The following is an 18,272-nucleotide window of genomic DNA, read 5'->3' on the forward strand; positions in this document are numbered from 1 at the left end:
GAGATTTTGTTTTGAACAAAGCAGAGCGCGCCTCACGTTTATCACAGTATTTAAATGATTTTTCGTGTGACGTCATTTATGTATATTTTTTTTGTGTTTGTAATACGCTATTTACCTTTTATAAAAATTATTATTTGTCACTAATGTTTTATTATGCATTAAGTACAAAATTATAGTTTGCAAAAGTGAAATAAAAGAAAGGAAAATATCAATAGTTATTATAAAAGGTGAACAGCGGAATAGTGATGTCCCGCTAGTTTAGGTTACCAAGTGATGTTCCATCACACAATTTTATCGACATTTGTAGTCAATGACATAGTGTACATATTTTCAAATTTATTTTTTGTGATCACAATGTTTTTTTTTTTTTGTTTCTTACACACGCTAAGAATCGAATATTGGACGTAGTTGTAATGTGAACGCCCAGGCTTATACACACTGCCAAAATGTTACTTATATTCCTTGATTTCTATTTTGTATTTATAACAATAGATGGCGTTTACGGATAGCTTGTTGTATGTGTACATATGCTGGAGTCAATAAAGTGATGACTTAATTTTGATGTTTTTTTTTACCCTTGATACTTCCTACTAATATTATAAATGGGAAAGTTTGGGAGGATGTGTATTTGTATGTTTATTACTCTTTTACGCAAATACTACTGAATCAGTTACAATGAAATTAAGCACACATTTAGAGGGTAACTTGGATTAACACATAGGATAGGTTTTATCCCGAAAATCCCACGGGAACTATACGGGTTTTTCTTTAAAATGCGGGCGTTGCCGCGGGCGGAAAGCTTGTTTAGTATAATTCTTGATAACTCTGATATGTAAAACATAGATAAATATGGTATTCAGTTATAGAAAGTATTTAAATATAGTGGTAGTAATAAAACTGGAATTTCATGTGTGATTTTTTTAAATTACTTATATTTTTTTGAGAGCTGATAATATGCTATTAAGAAATAATGAAAATAACCTATACAATATAATTAAAGAAACAGACATCTATCATCGTAACCCTATTACTTAGCTCAGGTGCTGATTTCTGGACTATTTCACACTGAGTACGAACCCAATTACTCAGAATATAGGTACCTATTCATTTATTTAATCGCAAAATATTTGATAAAATACATTCAGTGTAGTAACTACTGAACCAGCATATAGATTTCTAGATTTCTAACAAACTTACTTTGGTTAGTCTAATGTGTGGTACGAATCACTGAAATTTTTATTCGAAACTAAACTACTGAATTCTTATTGATCACAAATTGTTTGGAAATACATTAGTTTCTCTGACACAATAATGAAAAGAAAAGAACTAAAAAGACGTATGGTAAATCTCATGAGTACTGATAAAAGCAAAATATATCCGAATTGCTAACCTTTTTTAAAGTCGCATACATATCTTTAGTCCAAATTAACCCTGCATCAATCTAAATATTATTTAATTACTACCTATTATCGTCTCTGCAAAAGTTATATAGCCCGTACCTACATCCTAATCTCATAATAAATGTGAAAATCTTCACTTCACGAAGTAACAGAATGACTGAATTATAAAAAAAAAACAATTACAAAAAAAAAAAATCCAGCTTTTTGCCAGCTAAATTGTCACAAACTATATAATCTTATAAGAAAAAAAAAAGAATTAATTGTATGAATTTTCATCCTGACCATGCTCCAATGTCCAAACACATCTTAACAATTTAAACTTAACAATTATACTTAACCGGTGAAACACGAGCGGTTATAATAATTGAGTTAAAAATATGACGTCTTCTTATTATAAAATTGTCAAATGGCGCAATTCATATTTTTCCTAACCATTTACTATAACAAGGTTTTTATTGCTAAAGGAACATGGTGCAACCTAGCCTTAGAGAACCTAGTAGTTCTTTGCAATCTATCAGTGCAACTCTTACATTACATAATGTCAACTCTTTAAAAAAAAAACGTTATTAATACATAATGTAGACCGTACATATTACTTGCTCTGTGGTAGGTACTAAAGAACGGTTGATGATTGATTGATTTGATGATTTATTTAAAAAAATCAACGAAACACTGACAAGAAATTATGTATTATTACTACTTTTAACTAGGTACTGTATTCGCCAAAATAAAATGTATGCGTTGCCCGCAAGAGCGACTTGACAAGTCAACGCATCTGTTTGCAAAGTGTTGTAGATTTGTACTTGAGTACCTACACTTTATATTATCTGTGCACACATATTGTGATAAGCCGCACCCGCGGTTCGATCTTTTAACACAACAAACGTGTTTCAGTAGAGAATATGGTTTTCTTAGCGTGTACCTATGTAATGAAATAAATTTATTTGTCCACTAGATTTCCGCCCGCGTCTGCAAAGGAAAACCCGCATAGTTCCCGTTCCCGTGGGATTTCCGGGATAAAAACTATTCTATGTGTTAATCCAAGTTACCCTCTATATGTGAGCTAAATTTCATTGTAATCGGTTCAGTAGTTTTTACGTGAAAGAGTAACAAACATCCATACAAACTTTCGCATTTATAATATTAGTAGGATTTATGTTTTACAATGTGTTTTATCCGCCAACCCGCACTTGGCCAGCGTGGTGGATTATGGCCTGTACCCTCATAGGAGGCCCGTGTCCCAGCAGTGGGAACGTATATGGGCTGATGATGATGATGATGTTTTACAATTAATGTACGACTGTGGGTTCCAAACTAAGTGATATATCTTGGGACCCTGAGATTTTGTTAATTTTTCTATGAGAATTTGTTCATTTTTTATGATTACCAGAATAATAAATATGGCTCAAAAATACACTTTCTTTTTAATTTAGCCTGCTCTAATTGTGTTACTACTAACAAAATGAACTGAAGATTGTTATAATCATAACACTATTCTATTTTTTTCTCATAAGTTCAATTTCATAGAAATCAATAATATTTTTAACTACTTAGCAGCTCATCGCTCTCGACAGCAAGAATGTCACTTTCTGAAGGTGAAATAATAATTTTTCAAATCATACCTACCAGTTATTTCCTCTTTAAAGAGGAATTTTCGCAGATGGATAGAGAAATAAAACAAAGGTTAAAAAGGCATCCTTTTATTAAAAGAAGAAAATAAAATTACAGAAACACAATGCCAACATTTATAAACAATATTACTTGTATATAACCACATAAATTATGCAACAACCTTAATATAATAAAGTACACATTTGTCATGTAAGATTTTTACGACAGATAATATTTTACAATTACTCACAATTAAAAAAACATTGTCTATGTTATTGTGAATAAAATAACAGAACACATTACAAATTTCTGGTTTTACAACATAAAATAAATATAATAATCAGTAAAACACTGGTGGTATTACATGTTAAATATATTAAAGTTTATTATTCGAGAGAAGATTTCATTTGTAAATAATTATTGCACATTTGGACTTCATAGATTGTGCGTAAGCACTTATAGCTATGTTACAATCAAAATAACGATTTAACAGCTGCAGTTATTACTGTCACTACCGTCATTTATAACTTATAAAACAGATAAAAAGTATAAAGTTTTCGTTTGGTAACTTCGCGGTAAAGAGAAATGAGGTAGGGATTTTGAAAAATCGACGAACATTGGACAATTTTTTTATATAAGACTTTCAAAACAGTTTGATTAATGAATTTTTAATTAAAGGTGGGCTCTAGCGACGCTAAACTACTCTATAATTAGCCAATATAGTTATAGCAAGCAGATAAAATACTACACAGAGCACAAACTGCATAGACGCAATATGCACTTGAATGTATTTAAGGATTTTCAACTACTTCTTACCTTCTATCTCATATTTTATGAGACGAGACTTCGTAATATTTTAACAATTAAAAAATGTATAATCTCATACTCGACTCATAAAGTATGATGTATATAAATTTATATAATAAATATGTATAAAAAGCCTACACATTTCAGCGTGTTGTACTTATAGTATGGGTGTATATTATATATTTTTTTATAATTTAATAAACAATTTATATATTAAGTAACAGCTCATTTGTGCGTAAGCTACATTTATATAAAAGATCACAACATCCGTATATTCTTATCCGTGTATGGCGATGAGATGTAAGCCCTGAAAATAAAAAAAATACATTAATTTGAATTAAAAATAAATAAAAAAGAGCATGTGTGCTGAGCACGTGTCAGAAGTGAAACTTCTTTATATAGATTAACTTCTTCTTTTATTCATAGATACCAAAATCGTCGCTTTTATGACGTGACGCGACCTTGAAATGTTACTTTCAACGCGCCTAAAGAAGTTTCACTTCAAAATATGAAAGTAGAAAAAAAATGGTAACGGTTTACACGTCTTTTAAAACAAATTAATAGATAAACTGTAATCAAACATGTGCAAAAAAAAACTTTTTATTTGTGTTGTGTTAGGTATTGAATAAAATAACAAAGAAGTAGTTAGAAATAAAAATAAAACGCGTACATTAAAAAAATAATGCACATTTTGGTTAATGATCATTAGTATAAAAAATATCGTAAAGTATAGAATATTTCTTACATTAGATATTAATAATAAATATTGTAAATATTAAAAAGCCATGCAACTTTCTAACAAAACTACAAAATAAAAACATTTATTAGAGTATCCAATTTATATGAAAAAAAATGTTAATAAAATGCAAAAACAATCATGCTATAAAGCAAAAACGAGAACAGACTACAACATTATTTTTTAAAGAACCTGATTTTTTTGGATTTTTATTTTTTTTCTTGCAGTCTTCTTAGCTTGACTATTCATTTAGCACTGGGAGCATGGATCTAGAAAAATGTTTGGGTATTTTAAATATATATATTATACAAATATAAATTACAAGAATATATTTGTATTTTTTATAATTTTGTAAATATGCATTTCAACCATTTAATAAAATAGTTTTTATGTTGAAGAATATAGTTGAAAAACATAAAACACAAAATATATTATACATGATTATACACAATACCTAAATAATTATTATAAATGACATTTACGAATATTACTGTATAAAATAACGTCATATTACAATAAAACACAAACTAGTATATTAAAACTTGATTACAACAAATATCGCGATGTTATAATTTAAATTTATAAAAATGATAATAATTTGACGTTATTTCTAAGCTTAATTAAAATCATTAGCTTCGATAAATGCAGTCGGTGTAGCTTCTACCTTAGCTATGACATGATAATAATACAGATAGCTATAAAAATAAATCATAAAAAAAAGATAAAAAAAATAATACGCGTACCTAGCATTTCTAAACGTTTTGCAGGAATAGTTTTCTAACGGCCAAATACCAAAAATAAAAATTGACAACACCGTTGTATCTATTATTGCCACACTTTAAAATGAAGAAATTAGAAAACACTATAAAATCTTTCAAATCAAATTCCTTCAAACGTTTAGAAATGCGCAGTGTGCTTGGCAGTGTGTTATTTCAACACAGATATAAAAAATAATAAAAACAATTTTGGACAAAAGACTTTCACGAAAAATAATAACTGGAAGAAATACGCGAATTATATAAAATTACAATATACCTTCCATTTCCAAAACTATGGGAATGGGACCTTTGCAGCGTTGAAATAAAAAATATATATAAGCAAATATCTAGATTTATTTTTTTATTATGGCTCAATGTTACAAATATTAAATTAATAATTACAATGGGGCTTGAGCGATGAAGTATATTTAATTTATAACGGTAAAAATAATTATTTTTCATATTTTTTTAAATTAACGATTTCAAAAAAAATCTGATAGAGATGGTCTATGGTCTATATCTTATAGGACAGGGTTGCCAAAAGTGTTTCTATATTAAATTATTTAAAATCTAATTAATTTTTTATATATAATTCATCGCCCTACAATCGCTTAAGCCAAAATACGCCGAGTTTAATAAATTACAAAAATGCCACCAATATTTTTTTTACTTTGTGTCTTTAAACTATCGAAATGACTCGCTTAACTACAGTGTGTACTTGCATGATTTTTTTAAATGACAACACAAGATGATTAATGTCAAACTGAAATTATAGTTTGACAACCAAAAAAAAAGTTTTAGTTTTTTTTTACTTAATATTTTTCTGCATAAAATTGGAACAAAAATAATTGCATCTTGTATTGACAATGTATTACTGCATTAAGTAAGTATTACAAATTAGCATATTTTTTTTTCCAACAAAATGTGAATGTTAGTGAATTATAATTTAGTAATTAGTCCAACTTACCAATAAATTTAGCGTATGTTATTAATTATTGAAATGTAAAATGGTGATTAATATAGGATTAAATATGGCGGCATGGCAACTACGATAGCTTCAGGGTTACCAGTAAAATAATTCTTGCGAGTTTTCCCTTCATCGTCGGGAGGGCAACAAAATAATATTTTAATTAGTATGTGCCTTTGATTACGGGTGTGTGAAAGAGGGGTTAATACTGAATAGCATGCATGTATCATTTAGAAATTTAAAATATCTACGATACAGTTCTTTCCGCTAATTTGTTGGATAAAATGTACCAATTTAAATATTTCATTTTATAATGTCTTGAAGTCGTAATTGTTATAGGAAATTAATGTGTGTGTGTGAATATCATTAAGTTTTTTAATCCTCTTCTGAAATTGTTTTAAAATAGTCCATATTTTCATAGATAGTGTGAACGTAATATAAGATTCTTCGCGCCGTTCTCTTGTGTTAACTGTTATGAACTAGGTACATGTTGTGTGTGTGTGTGTATTTTGTAGTGGGAGAGCTGTGTGTATAGTATGTGTGTGTGTTTGTTTGAAGTATATGTATGTTGTGTATTGTGTGCAGCGTGAAGTATGTGTGTTTGGTGTGTGTGTATTGTTTGGTGTTTTGTATACAGTAGCGTATAGTGTGCGTGTGTGAAGTGTTTGGTGTGAAGTGTTTAGTGCAGTGCAGTGTGTAGCGTGTAGTGTGTGAATATTGTATTATGTATTTTCGTAGTTAAGAATTTAATTATGTGTAAACTGTGTAAATAGATGTAAGCTGGAAGAGACTATTCTCCACAACACAGGGAATCCTAGTGTGGAGATTAGTGCATTGTACTATCTACTAAATGTTTAAGTAACAATAATACGATTTTTGTATTTTTTTGTGTGTGTACACTCACAGCTCCATGTTGTGCACGGTGGAGCGCGGGCAGTGTGTAGCGTGTGTGTACAGTGTGTGTGTGTGCAGTGTGTGTACACTCACAGCTCCATGTTGTGCACGGTGGAGCGCGGGCAGTGTGTAGCGTGTAGCGTGTGTGTACAGTGTGTGTGCAGTGTGTGTACACTCACAGCTCCATGTTGTGCACGGTGGAGCGCGGGCAGTGTGTAGCGTGTGTGTACAGTGTGTGTGTGTGTGTGTGTGTACACTCACAGCTCCATGTTGTGCACGGTGGAGCGCGGGCAGTGTGTAGCGTGTAGTGTGTGTGTGCAGTGTGTACACTCACAGCTCCATGTTGTGCACGGTGGAGCGCGGGCAGTGTGTAGCGTGTAGTGTGTGTGTGCAGTGTGTGTACACTCACAGCTCCATGTTGTGCACGGTGGAGCGCGGGCAGTGTGTAGCGTGTAGTGTGTGTGTGCAGTGTGTGTACACTCACAGCTCCATGTTGTGCACGGTGGAGCGCGGGCAGTGTGTAGCGTGTAGTGTGTGTGTACAGAGTGCGGTGTGTAGTGTGTGTACACTCACAGCTCCATGTTGTGCACGGTGGAGCGCGGGCAGTGTGTAGCGTGTAGCGTGTGTGTACAGTGTGCGGTGTGTAGTGTGTACACTCACAGCTCCATGTTGTGCACGGTGGAGCGCGGGCAGGGCGCGGGCACACGCACGTGGCAGTGCTTGTGGCAGCGCATGGCGCAGTCGCGGCACTCGTAGCCCTGCTTGCCGAGCCGCCGCGCTACCGTCTTGTTGCACACCTCGCACACCGTTCCGCTGGACCGAAGGGTGGGGGTTATGAACGTCTTCAGTTAATAATTCCGCGGCAAAAGTATAGGTTAGAATGAAGGCAGCGTAGTTCTTAAAAGTGCAAAACTATAGGCACTCATTATAATAAGTCATTTCTGTCGTTCAAAAACGTATACTATCGTTATATAGGTAGGATGGGGTAACAATTGAAAGCGCGACAACATACTTCATACAGTTTTTGCAAATCACGCACTCTGACACGCTATCAATGAGCTCTCATCTCTCATCGAATGGTTAAAATATGACAAAGCCTAACTGCAGAGAAATTCAACAAAATTTATGAATTTATGACCTAGAATAGATCCCTGTGGAACACCAATTAGTGGATTATTAGAATTAATCGATACACTGCAAGAACTTTTCCCATTGTCAACAATATTTTATATTCTATCCTGAAGAAATCAATCTATGAGGTTCAGAGCACTCTTTAATTTAAAATTAGGTAAGAATTATGCAATAAAGTGGAATGTTGTACACATTCAAAAGCTTTTGACATTTCTATATCAATTTTAATAGTAATTTAACACTTTTATCAAATACTTTTATCCATTATTTGCCTTGTTTAAACAGATAGGCTAAATACAAATTACAAAAAGCGGTCAATGAGGAATTGAACCAACATAAAATTTCAATTGTCATCAAGGATTTTTCTTAATCTATCATTTTCTCCTAAGAACAACTTACCCGCTAAGACGTTTAGCAATACATGTATACTCGTTACAAAATATAATAAAATTCAATGACTATTAGGAATCTATTTAAAAATTGAATAACCCCATTTTAAATTACAAAAATAAACCCCTTCCTCTTATATTTTTCCAAAAATATACCTACCACTTTATAAACAACTTTTAAATCAACATAAAAAACAAATAAAACAACAAAAAACAACTCACCCGCTAAGATGTTTAGCGATGAACGTGTGCTCATTGTAAATGTGCAGTTTGACGCCTTTCCGCCGCCATCTTGATCTCTGCGCGACGGTCAGAGGAACAAGGTAATGTTTCTTGATACCAGCCTCTATTGTCTCCAGTACCAGCGTGGAAGCTTCGTGGATGAACGTCCTTGCTGATGCGGTACTAAATCCGGAGACTTCACTGAGAGAGGACCTTTTTTTTGTCAATTTTCCGTACCGATATTACGTGGACAATTTTGAATATGATTGCAGCGATGTTATGTTGATTTAGAATCGATAATGTACAGAAAAAATGTTTTGGAAACGTCAATTTTGAAAATTTACGGATAATAAATAGTAGAGATTGAAAAAGAACACGAAGAAATGAATTTATGTACAAAATAGTGCAAATGTAAAGCCAATTAGATCATGCAAAGTCGTTACAGGAAGAATTAGTTTGAAATACCGATGTTTCCATATTGCAGTGCGTTTGCCCCCGCGTGTGTTGAGATGGAAAGAGAGAGAAAATACATATTTAGTTTTAGTGTTACATAAATATATCAAATAAATACATAAATAATTAAAATAGCATTAGTTAACGATACTGCTATTAAAATAATATTTATTAAAGCATTTTTTATATAATACTAGCTTTGACCCGCGGATTTACCAGACAAAATCACAGATAAAACATAACAGACAGACCAACTTTCGCATTTATTAGTATGTATGATTGTATATCATTAACTAAGCCAAAAATGGCAAGACGGCATTATTAAAAGCATTTGCTTCTAACTACTAAATTTAGTTCAATCAATTTTATGTTAAAATGTAATTTGTTTTCATAATGTAGCCTTACCATGCAAAAAATCTGTGATTATTATCTTTCTTATTTTAATATTTCTCTGTTAATGTTTTAATATTCATAGTTTTCATAGACAAAAATAACATAGTGAATGATTAATTTCACTTTTTTTGGAATCAATTATTTTCACACAATATCGTAAAAAGGCACTTTTCCTAATTATATCAATTTTATACGTATTCCACAAAAAACATTTTTACAATAATAAATAAATTGTTTTAAGATGTAATTAATTAAATTCTTTTAAATTATTAATTGATTTCTTCAAAGAATATTGCTATCTATTATTTATCCTTACAAATAAGCATTTTAAATGGAAAAAATGAGATTTTCTCAACAAAATCACCAAGAAAATTACACTTAGGACAAAAAAATTCCTCTCCAAATAAATTAAATATTATATTATATCCAAGAAAGTACAATTACACTTATGAAAAAAAAAATTAAAATCATGTTACAATATTTAGAGTTAGGTCTCACCTTCTCGATGTCCTAGATTCGTCCCCGGACTGTGCAGGCGACGCGCCGGCGGAATAAACATTTCTATTCGCTAGTGATAACGTTTTATCTGAAATATAGATATTTTGTATCTATAGGTACTTGAGTAATATTGTGATTCGTAAAATTGTAGAAATTGCCAAGTCAAGATTCCGACATTTAATTCAACTAGTATTTATTTTCTTATTTAGATTTCAATAATAATCAATTTTTGGGAATAGATTCGTAACTATAAATGAAGTCGTTACGTTTTGCATTTTTAAATTCTCTTCGTGATTCTTGTATAGATTGAAATATACTTTGAAGAGTAATCTATACTAATATTATAAAACTGAAGAGTTTGTTTGTTTGAACGCGCTAATCTCAGGAACTACTGATCAGATTTGAAAAAATCTTTCAGTGTTAGATAGCCCATTTATCGAGGAAGGCTTATAGGCTATGCGGGTAAAACCGCGGGTCGCAGCTAGTGTTAAATGTACATCGTTGACATTATTACTAAATTAAATCTTAACTTCTACATTTATTACAAAATAAAATATGAAATTAAATTCTTTAACAGATATTATATTCACTGAAAAGAAACGTCTGGATAAATAACATAATGTAAAACTCGATCCGGCTCGAAGGACCAATATTTTTTTGATCCTTCAAGCCGGATCGTAGCATTTTCGTTGTGTTTTGCATTTTTATACTTATAACACTTTTTTATAGATGTCGACCGAACGATATATTTAAAATTTCAAGGTCGCGTCGTGGCAATACCGTCACGTCATGGAGTAAGGCGACGATTTTGAATAGAATAGAATAGAATAGTATCTTTGAATCTTGCCAAAGAAGTTTCACTTCTGACACGTGTGCTCGGCACACACGCTCTTCTTTGTTTTGTTTTTGTGCTATTTATCTCAACCTATGTGTTAGATAAACGTTGTTTCTTTCTTTTCTTGAAACTTACCATGGCTATTTCTCTCAGCACTGATGCTGCGTAAGCGCTGATTCTCGATCTCAGAGTCAGTCAGATCGAGCGATTGGCCTCTTGTACGGGATCTACCTAGCCTGTGAATGAATGAATGAGTGAATGAATAAATGAATGAATAATATTGTGAATAATTTATTGAATAAAATCTATTAATAAGACTTTAATATAGATTAAAGATTTGTTTGTTCGTTACTATTTAACTCAAAAACTGCTTAGGGTCAACTCACACCTAAAGAGCGTCGAAGCGCAGCGAAGCGGAGCGCAGTTTCCGTGCCATATGAATTTTAACTTTATTTTAATAACTATAATACTTATTATCGCATGAGAAACTCGAACGAGTCTCGCGGATGCTCGCCGCGCGAGTTTTTATAAGTTTGTTATGAACAAAACTTACATAGTTTTGTTATTTTTTTTCTTACCTTCTCTTAATGGTTCCAAAGAAATCTCGTTTCCTCTTTTGTCTTGGTGCAGGTTCTGGTGGTGGTTCTTGGTTATTTACATAGTCTCCTTGCTGGAAATACAAATAAATACCTATTAAAAAGTAAAATGTTATCATAATCGTTACGATACTAATCCAAATGGTAGCATAAATAGATAAGTATGCCTGTATTTAATTTCATAAAAATAGTAGGTAATTAATTGGAAATAAAAGTTTCCTGTTAAATCTATTCCTATTGTCTTTCATTCTTATTAATCGGTCCAGCTTTTAAACTGTGAATTCATACCAAATATGCCTGTTTAAGTCAGGTGTGTTGATATAAGATAAAAATTAATTAAATCTTGTAAATTAGCATAAAATCACAGCATAAAATAAATACAAAAAGTTGTAATATTTATATATAAAATTATTTGTGCAAAAATTGAAAAATGTGCCGATCATGAAAAAAATTTATAAATACCTACCAAAATATAAATACATCATGCCAATACAACAATCATACAAAAAAATGCAAAAATTAGTGGTTAATAAAAAAAAACACAAATTACCGCCTCCGTGCCGTTCGATTTCGCGCCATTTTCTTTTATCCTTACACTTTTGGCGGGAGATTGGCTCGGACTAACCGTTGATGACGTCACATCTTTTTTTTCCTCCACCGTTTCCGATTTTTTATCTGTGTCACTTGTGTTTTCGTCTTTTTCACTTATTTTGTCATTTATTTCGTTTGATTTTTCTTCTGGACTCTCTTTAATGCTTGCTTCGCGCTCAACTTCGATAAACTTGCCAGAGTCTGTCATTTCAACCTTTGGATGGGATTTAGTTAGTGGCAACACACACGCGGTTTTGAACATATTTTGTGATTACGATAAAATTAATACAGTAATAAAAGATTAACTGTATCATAAGAATGAAAGTCGAGTTCTTAAATTGAATTTTGATCGAGTTTTTCTTTTATAATATTGTAATTTCTAAATTTTCATAGTAAATATTGTTTTTTTATTACCAAAAAGCAAAAAGTTTTGCAAATCACAAAATCTTTCAAAACTGTATTAAATCAAACATGCTTGAACAACAGTATTTAAATTTAGATAAATATTTTTTTAAGGATTGTGACAACCCTATTATAATTAAGGTACCAAAATGCAATTTAAAACAGTTAATTCAAAATGCAAAGAAATCAGAAAATAACTCACCTTTATTGATTTCGTCGGCTCCTATACACAGACATGCAAAAAAATAAAAATTATTTCACACACACAAGGGTAAAACAAAAAAAATCACAAGTATACATTTTCGTAACTGTCTTACAAGTATCTTATTAGGAAATAAAACTTTTCGAAATTGTCATTTATACAAAAAATATTATTCATAAAAAACAACACATCAAATGTAAAAAAAACAAAAGTGACAATTGACAACCCTAACTCACGAGATCACAAAAAATTAGTAAAGGAATTTCACTAAAAAAAATTGACAACCCTGAAATAAAAAATAAAAAACATACCCTTTGTACTGAATGTATAATCAGTGTGGATTTGTTCGCGTTGCTAGGACTCCGTTCTAATTCTCTTAGGGCTGTCTCTGTTAGTGCTGAATTTTCGTGACCTGGAAAAAAATGAAAAAAAAAATATTTGTAACACGTGCTACCAGTATAAAATATAACAATATGAAAATGACAATAATGAATAACTATAGCAATATTGAACAATTTTTTTTAGTAAATCCATACTAATATTATTTATTTATTTAATTAAGGTCAGCCAACAGTTGTTTACATCAACACATACATACAGAAACAATACTTAACACAAAATAACTTATATAAATGCAACAGCTACTTAAAGGCTAACACACTTATATAAATTATAAATGCGAAAGTAACTGTCTGTCTGTCTGTTACTCAATCACGCCTTAACTACTGAACCAATTTGCATGAAATTTGATATAGAGATATTTTGATACCCGAGAAAGGACATAGGCTACTTTTTACCCCGGGAAATAGGATAGGTTTTGTTCCGGAAATCCCACGGGAACGGGAACTATGCGGGTTTTTCTTTGACTGCGTGGGCGAAGCTGCGGGTGGAAAGCTAGTTACTATTCAATTAAAATTTGAATTTTTTATCCGTCCTAATTCTTACCATTCTGTTTAAATATAGTTTTGGTCATTGTTGTCATTTGCCCTTGCGGTGATAGTGTTCGTAAACTCTCCTTGATTTTCATTGGCTTAGATCCTAAGTCTGGTATATCAGCGCCCTCTATGAAAAGGAACTGTAAGGTAAAATATTTTTTTTAATAGATTAACAAAAAAAGTGTGGGCACACGTGTCAGAAGTGAAACTTCTTTGGCAAGATTCAAAGATACCAAAATCGTTGTGGTAAATGATAAAAATACACGATTCGAAAGTGCTTCTAAAAGGGTATCATTTAAGCTATCACCAATTTAATTAGTTTTGTGTTTTGGTAGATCTGTCACCAAAATGTAGTCACCAAACAATGCAAAATCAGTTCCACAATAAATCACCTAAAATCCTGAGATATAAGGTCTAGTACCAAATAAATGTTTTTGTATGTATTATAATAGGTGTGTCCTAATAAGTTTTAAAGCAAACTAATTTAAAGAGATCACCAATAAATCATATTATGTTACTAAAAGTTAAAATAATCAATATTTATTCTTAAAAATAATAACCACTGAATAATCAGCTCTGGTTTAATAGCTGGCTAATGGTTAGCATAATTGTAGATAAAACACTTAATTAAAGTTAAAATAATCAATATTTATTGTTAAAAAACAATAATCACTGAATAATCGGCGCTAGTTTGGATTTCGAAGGGCGCCCCCTTTTTCTTTTCTGGCCGATAAGCACAATTTTTTTGCGTCTGGTGGGGGGTTGGCCAGCTTTAAGCGTATGGCTAATCCGATAATATGTTTGCACATGTCAATTTTTAAAGTGCGCCAATTTGTCTCCGCCCCTTTGATCATTTTTTCATTCAAATTATAAATTGATGTATTAAATTGATAACGAATACTATTAATTTATTATCTGAACGAAATAAAATGTTATTACTGTATTGGTGACAAAATATCAAATAAAAAGGAGTCGCAGTCAGGGATCTATAATCGATTTATTTGGTGACAGATCTACCATTCTGAGCACAGAGCTATTATTTAAGTAACAAAACTGTTATTATAAGAACGAAGTTTATATTCATGTAATGCAATATAATTTTATTGGTTATCGATCTCTTATTTTACACATATATTAACATTAATTTGATAATTCATTCCTGGGAACAATTTTTGTTTATCTGAGAACGAAAATATTTCGTGGTGATAGATCTATTTATAAGGTGATACAACTTGATGACAAATATAAATTTTGGTGATAGAAAATATAGTTCCCCTTCTAAAAGAAGTCTAATTGAATAAATAAATGTTTGAGTTTGAGTCGTTTTACTCCATGACGTGACGGTATTGCTATGACGCCCGCGACCTTGAAATTTTACTCTCAACACGCTTATAGAAGTTTCACTTAAAAAAATATCTTTACTTATTTATACTTAATATTATAAAGCTGAAGAGTTTGTTTGTTTGTTTGAACGCGCTAATCTCAGGAACTACTGGTCCGATTTGAAAAATTCTTTCGGTGTTAGATAGCCCATTTATCGAGGAAGGCTATAGGCTATATATCATCTTGTAAAAAATAAATAAATACCTCAACAGTAAGACAGCCGCTAACATCGTGTTCCTCCATCGGTCGAGTCTGTAGCGCTATCTGCTGGCGTTGTGAAGGTGCGGCCAGTAACTCGTCTATACCTACTAGACCTAGACCTAGGAACCTAGAATAGGGATACATTGAGTTTTATTACCAATTTTGACAAAAAAAAATATGAAAAAAATAATTTTGCATTTTTTAAGAATTTTTTTGAGCAAAGTTTTTCAGTTATTTTCAATGTTTTTTCAGCAGTTTCTGATTAATATTACAGTCATAAACATAAAAACTATTATTCCATACATTTATTGTTCATACAAATCTATTTATTTTTAGGAAGAGAAAAAGTTTTGTTTTTTATAAAAATAGATTTTGAGTCTTTCAATATATTTTATTACATATACAATTAGAATATAATAAATAATAATAATACCTATTTTGTGTAGTCGCCCCACCAGGGGAGGGGGGGCCGGTTCTGTCATACACTTCGAAGAGTAATTCCGCAGTTTGGGGCGATAGATCGCTGTGAAATAAAAAATTATTATGTTAAATATTTATTTAGGTATAAAAGTAGTTTTTGTTATTTTATATTTATTACTAGCTTTCCGCCCGCGGCTTCGCCCGTGCATTCAAATAAAAACCCGCATAATTCCCGTTCCCGTGGGATTTCCGGGATAAAACCTATCCTAAGTCCCGGGGTAAAAAGTAGCCTATGTCCTTTCTTGGGTATCAAAATATCTCTATACCAAATTTCATTGAAATTGGTTCAGTAGTTAAGGCGTGATTGAGTAACAGACAGACAGAGTTTTCGCATTTATAATATTAAGTATGGATTGCAGTTATAAAATTACATATTTCACTTGTTCTTGGGAAATAAAACAACTTTATTTTTGTAATAGCGGAATATTTATAACAATTTATGTCAGATAGTATTTATTTCAAGTAGCCATGAAAAGTTGTTTAAAACTTGTATCTATTTGGTATCAATAAATACGAATTACTAAGCTCTAAAATAGAAATGAATCCCAATCCCAAATGATAAACAAAATTATCACAATCCCAAAAAAGCTCTTACAATTTTTTTTTGTAAATAAAACACGTTCTTAGTACTTTTGAAATAAGGTTCAATTTTCAATATCTAGGCTATACTCAACTTTTTCGCAAATTAAACACCCATTTTCCTAAACATTGTTGTTATAAAATTTAGATAGGTACCTATTTCTCTGGAAATAAGGTCCAATTTCCTATATAATTAAATACTTACAATAGAAAATGTTCTTCCCACTGAGGGCTTGAGGTGTCCTTTTTGAATGCTGTCTGATTCCTCTGCGGTGGTTCATCCATTTCTACCACGCAGTATGGAGCTATACACCCGGTTTTGCCTGCAATTTTATATGTATTTTAGTAGGTATATTATACAGATACAAAAAACAAGTTTTTTTATTTGAATAAATAAATAATTTATTATTTACATTTTTATTTTTATTAAAACACTAGCGGTCCGCCCCGGCTTCACCCGTGGTAAATATTTATGTTTTCTCTACATAAGAACCATCCTCGTACTTCATGGAATATTATAATAAAAAAAGAATTATCGAAATCGGTCCACCCGTTCACGCACGCACGATGCCGAGACCAAGGAAAACTGGTTTCATTTTTATATTAGAAAAAATATTCTGAAAGTTTTTCCATTATTTTGTAAATTGATCCGAAAGAAATTGCATTTAATATCTTTAAATATGAAATTAAGAAAACATAGATAAGATATAATTATTATCTTCTTTCCTATTTACTCTATTTTAAAAAACTTATAATAATCTATTTTTAATAATTAAACACAATTATTACATTAATAGCTTAACGCCCGCGGCTTCGCTCGCGTTTTCAAAGAAAAACCCGCATAGTTCCCGTTCCCGTGGGATTTGTGTTGTGATTTGTTAATTAATTTATTTATTTATTTATTCAGGGCCACTTACAAAACATACACCAATAAAATAACAGATATACAAGTTACAAATATATATAGCTAAGTGTTGTTTTACTTAAAAGTTGCCACGGCTTGTTAACGGACAAAAATAAAAGAAAAATATACAATTTATTCAAATGACTAAATGACTATTTTGATAATTAACAAAATAAATCTTAGTTAAAAAAAATACATATTTAATTTTAATACAACTGCAGACTACATTAAAAATAAAATTCATTAAAATATAAACATTTAAATTCATAAAAATCAGTAGGGAATATAAAATATAACTTAATCCACATTTAAAAAATTAATATCACAGCAAAATAAATAGGTTATTAATCCAAGCAATAATAGTATTAGTATTAGTACCAAGTTAATAATAGCAAATTAATCCAAGTTACCCTCTATATGTGTGCCAAACTTTGTATTCGGTTCAGTAGAATTTGCGTAAAAGAGTAACAAACACAACCACACACATCCTCACAAACTTTTACATTTATAATATTAGTAGGATATATTAATTCCTCTTACCTCCAATATCCTTAGCACCAACGACTTTGACCAACAATCGTTTATCACCCAAGAGCTGAATGCAACCGGCCGTCGAATTTGGTGTTGATGTGTACATGTGTCTGTCTTGTTGTAACTGAAATAATTATTGTTTTATTTATTTACTAGCTTTTCACCCGCGGCATCGCCCGCGCAGTCAAAGAAAAACTCGAATATTTCCAGTTCCCGTGGGATTTTCGGGATAAAACCTATCCTATGTCCTTTCTCGGGTATCAAAATCCTCGTCCAATGTTAATTAGGCTTTATTTGGTAAAAAGCCATTTTATAAAGCTGTGTTAGAAAACTGTAATGATGCATGACCGTCATTGCAATTAATTAATTTAAGC

At 31.3% G+C, this 18,272-nt stretch overlaps 1 protein-coding gene across 7 annotated transcripts in view; it reads right to left on the minus strand.

Moving 5' to 3' along the window:
• Window positions 1-3,084: 3,084 nt before the first annotated feature.
• The window catches only part of LOC123703630 (phospholipid transfer protein C2CD2L), a 56,552-nt gene continuing 41,364 nt past the window's right edge, over window positions 3,085-18,272 (minus strand). For 3 of the 7 annotated variants that reach the window (XM_045651700.1, XM_045651701.1, XM_045651702.1), the window contains exons 7-20: window positions 17,908-18,022; window positions 16,669-16,786; window positions 15,838-15,927; window positions 15,408-15,531; window positions 13,831-13,960; window positions 13,197-13,297; window positions 12,886-12,906; window positions 12,241-12,495; window positions 11,673-11,764; window positions 11,230-11,330; window positions 10,260-10,347; window positions 8,916-9,128; window positions 7,834-7,986; window positions 3,085-4,125 (exon numbers count right to left, since the gene is read on the minus strand). In XM_045651700.1, the coding sequence (XP_045507656.1) occupies window positions 4,077-4,125; window positions 7,834-7,986; window positions 8,916-9,128; window positions 10,260-10,347; window positions 11,230-11,330; window positions 11,673-11,764; window positions 12,241-12,495; window positions 12,886-12,906; window positions 13,197-13,297; window positions 13,831-13,960; window positions 15,408-15,531; window positions 15,838-15,927; window positions 16,669-16,786; window positions 17,908-18,022 (1,650 nt within the window). In that variant the 3' untranslated portion in view covers window positions 3,085-4,076. Of the gene's footprint in view, window positions 4,126-4,746; window positions 4,824-7,833; window positions 7,987-8,915; window positions 9,129-10,259; window positions 10,348-11,229; window positions 11,331-11,672; window positions 11,765-12,240; window positions 12,496-12,885; window positions 12,907-13,196; window positions 13,298-13,830; window positions 13,961-15,407; window positions 15,532-15,837; window positions 15,928-16,668; window positions 16,787-17,907; window positions 18,023-18,272 lie in introns of all 7 variants that reach the window. The other 4 variants (XM_045651704.1, XM_045651703.1, XM_045651705.1 and 1 more) reach the window with 4 other exon arrangements.

Source organism: Colias croceus, chromosome 27, assembly GCF_905220415.1.
Source record: "Colias croceus chromosome 27, ilColCroc2.1".
NCBI classification, from domain to species: domain Eukaryota; kingdom Metazoa; phylum Arthropoda; class Insecta; order Lepidoptera; family Pieridae; genus Colias; species Colias croceus.